The sequence below is a fragment of the Magnolia sinica genome, chromosome 17, assembly GCF_029962835.1.
Source record: "Magnolia sinica isolate HGM2019 chromosome 17, MsV1, whole genome shotgun sequence".
Classification (NCBI taxonomy): Eukaryota; Viridiplantae; Streptophyta; class Magnoliopsida; order Magnoliales; family Magnoliaceae; genus Magnolia; species Magnolia sinica.
Genome location: NC_080589.1, coordinates 5,721,627 through 5,725,229, shown reverse-complemented (window position 1 = coordinate 5,725,229; position 3,603 = coordinate 5,721,627). Strand labels below are relative to the sequence as shown.

At 41.0% G+C, this 3,603-nt stretch overlaps 1 protein-coding gene across 1 annotated transcript; it reads right to left on the bottom strand.

The window, feature by feature from the left end:
• Positions 1-897: 897 nt before the first annotated feature.
• On the bottom strand, positions 898-2,654 carry LOC131231795 (UPF0481 protein At3g47200-like). The gene has a single exon (XM_058228101.1). The coding sequence runs from the start codon at positions 2,566-2,568 to the stop codon at positions 997-999; it is 1,572 nt and encodes a 523-aa protein (XP_058084084.1). The 5' UTR covers positions 2,569-2,654; the 3' UTR covers positions 898-996.
• Positions 2,655-3,603: the final 949 nt, after the last annotated feature.

The window sequence follows — 3,603 nt, the reverse complement described above, 5'->3', positions numbered from 1 at the left end:
ATATAAAAAAAAAAAGACAAAAAGTTGTGCTTAGATTTTTATAAAATAGCCCTAAAGTTTGACTTTTAATAGTTTTTGACGTCACTTTTGATTTGATTTGATTTTATTTTTAGCTCTTTAAAAAGTTTAAATTGTCCTTACATATTTATACTACCATAGAGTGCTCAAAAAGTTAAGATGACCCGTTTACCCATTTACCATGAATTACCACTGTAATTAGAAATTCAAATCCAGGGGTTTCAAATCCACTCTTTGAGGGGGTTTGCAATCCACGGTGGGTGACAACTTGGATTACACCTAAAATCATTTCAATAGTTGCAGGTGTAACATGTGTGTCACTATACACTATTATTCTATTGGGGACATGGCCCACTAATGATGAGCAGCACCGTCCAAACACTGTCTAGGTAAATCAGTATTGTCCAAACATTGCCCAGCATCATTCAAACATTATCCATGTAAATCAATGATTAAAAATTGTTGATTAGTTGCTTAGACATGATCTTGTGCTTGTGGCCCATTTGAGACTTGGAATTTCTTCATTTTCAGGCAAGGCATATATTTCAGTGGGCTTATTATCACAACCATTGTGTCAAAAATTACATATCTCACTAATTAGAGATATTGAAGTTGATTTAGTAATTAAATTCAAACTCTCTGTATATATACCATGCATAGCTACTTTTGGATTAAAGTTGATTCACACTCCAGGGCCAAACACGCTGGTAGGATTTCAAATCCGGGGGGTTCCGGGGGTTCCAAATCCACTTTCCCAAATAGGCCCTGTCGTCCCAGTCATATGCAACTGATCCGAGTCAATTTGAACTTGATAGGGATCAGTACAGTTGACTGAGCCTAAACGAGTGGGGATGAGTTACCAGATTTAAAAGAAAATGAAGATTTATATTCTATAGTAATGTTTTTCACCCACAAGTAGCGAAACACAAATGAGAAAAATCAAAATAATCTAAACCATTAAAACATGATGATCAAGAACTAGGACCGCGGTCGGTAATAAGGAAAGACGCTGAAGAACGTTTGGATGATGGTGAGGAGTAGGAGGATGGAAGCCGCGATCAAAGAAATGACAGACCATGGATTGGTGAAATAATCGCGCTTCAAGCTCGCCCGCCACATGTTCCATCTGTTCTCGCTATGTTTTTGCACATTGTCTTTTACATCCGAAAGATAGCTTCTCTTGAAAGTATGGAATATCCCAATGCAGAGGCGGTTGAATAGATGGGCCACTTCATCATCGCTTCCCAGAAAATTATCTATGATCCCATTGTGATGGAGTAGCGCCACATCATTGGACGTATTGACAAGGAAATCCATGAACACAATGTAAGTCGTGAAAAAGTGGATTTTTGCTTCTAGGCAGCATTGTTCGAATGCTACGAGGTTCCGAAAGAGAGTATCGCTGTGGTCATGTATCAGGAAGGGTGTGATTTCCAACACCCCGTGGCTAAATTTCACGTTCAAGATGTTATTTGATTCCTTAATCTTCTTGAACTTGACCCCCGCAAGTTGGAGGTCAGTCGCGCAAGGGATCATCTTGCGCGGTTCAGTAGTAGGCTCATTTGAACATGGGAGGAACATAAGTAGCTTCTTCGACTTGTTGAGGACGTATTTGATGATAGGATTGCACAAAAGGTTGTGCTTCTCCTTGCCATCATTTCGGGTTGGTATCAAATGCGAGTGGAACAAATGGAGCAGATGATAGTAGGAATCTTTGATCTCGATTTCCTTATTCATAGGCATGACGTGATCGAAGAAATCAAGGGCCAACTTCTCAAGTAAATGTGGTGCGTTCACTGGACAAGCCATTTTGAAAATACGCTGTAGTACGAAGAAAGGAATTTGATTTTCAAGGAGGAGCATATCATACCTTGGATAGTACACCTTCCCAATCGCATGACGTATCGGGTCTTCGAAGCCATTTGAATGGAAAAGGAATGCAGAAATAAGACCGAGATCCTCCTCGTTGTGCTTGAGCTCCTTCCATTGTTGCGTGAGCAACCCCAGTTTATCCGGATGGAACCTGAGAAAGATCTCGACAATGAAGCAAGCATCGAGCACCATCATTTTCACAAACTCCTTGCGCATAAGTGGGCCCACTTTCTCGGAGTAGCAACTTCGCGCTTCATCCTCCAATTCCTCCATCTCCTTGAGGTAGTCCTCCAACGGATGTTTGGGATTGCGGGAGAGGAACGAATGTAGATACAACAATTTGTTCTCTTCCATGCCTTGTAGCCTCTCCTTGCCGTTATGGTATGGGCCGATCGACACCATCTCAGGCTCATAAGCAACCTCGTTTACTTGCCGGATTGTTCGTGGGACTATGTAGATGGTGGGTGGATCTCCACGTCTGAGCTTGCAAACGGATGCTTTGACCGATTCCATTATGGAATCGGCGAGTGCTTGCCTATCTGGGGTTAAGCAACTCGGTCTCGGGGAGGCATTGGTCGATGTGTCCGCTTCCTCTTCTATTTCAATTATATCATCATCCATCTTCAACGCTGCAGCTGATTTCATCATGGAATTGGCTGCTGCTTGTCTATCATCCATCAACGATGTGGCTGTATGGACCCAAAATAACTCAATATAGTGTGATGCGGGCCTGTATCGGTAGTCAATGATACGATACCCGTTACACTGATTTTAGTCTGCGTTCTCTCTGTGTGTGTGTGTGTGTGTGTGTGTGTGTGTGTGTGTGTGTATATATATATATATATATATATATATATATATATATATATATATATATCTCGATTTTAAGGCGTTTGGAATTCCTAAGTTTCGCTTGTAGGTTGGTGATGGAGCGGTAACCGGATTCTGTGAGGCCCTGAGGTGGGGTCCACCGTAATGCTTTTGAAAATTCCACGTTGTACATTTGTTTTTCTATCTCATCAATTTTAGGACGGAATACATAAAATGAGACGGGTCTAAAACTCAAGGTCCGGCGGAAGCAGTTGGAATCAAGTTATGGTCTACTGGTGGATATTTTCTAACTTATTTAAGTGCATGGACCATCCAACACGTTTAATAGATTGGACCCTATCCACTCATCCAGTGGACCATACTAGTATTTTGCTATTTATCAAGTGTTATGCACTATTTTCTATCATGCATGTAGCTCATTTCATGAACGAATAAGACTAATATTTGCAGCAGTTCATCATCATGGTGGGACCAACCTATTACGAGGATTGACAGGATTGAATGTCACGATGAGTTAACAGGTTGGAATTTATCCAGCAGGTGGACTATAGATTTTGGTACAAAATAATATGAAAAAACTTATGAATGACATGTATATACAATGCATATATGAGGTGGCCCCTATGTTCGGGGTCTCACCCACATCACTGGTTATGGCGTCTCACCAAAGTTGGGTTCCTTTCAAACGAGCTCCACTTCGGTGAGAAACATGTGAGTGAGACCTTGACAATAGGATATAAATTGTTTATCCACGCTGTCCATCTGCCTTTTCACCTTATTTTATTATATTATTAAAAAAACTGAAGCTGATGCAAGTTTCAGGTAGGCCACACTAAAGGAAACAATGGTCATTGAACTCCCACCATTGAAAGCTTTCTAGCT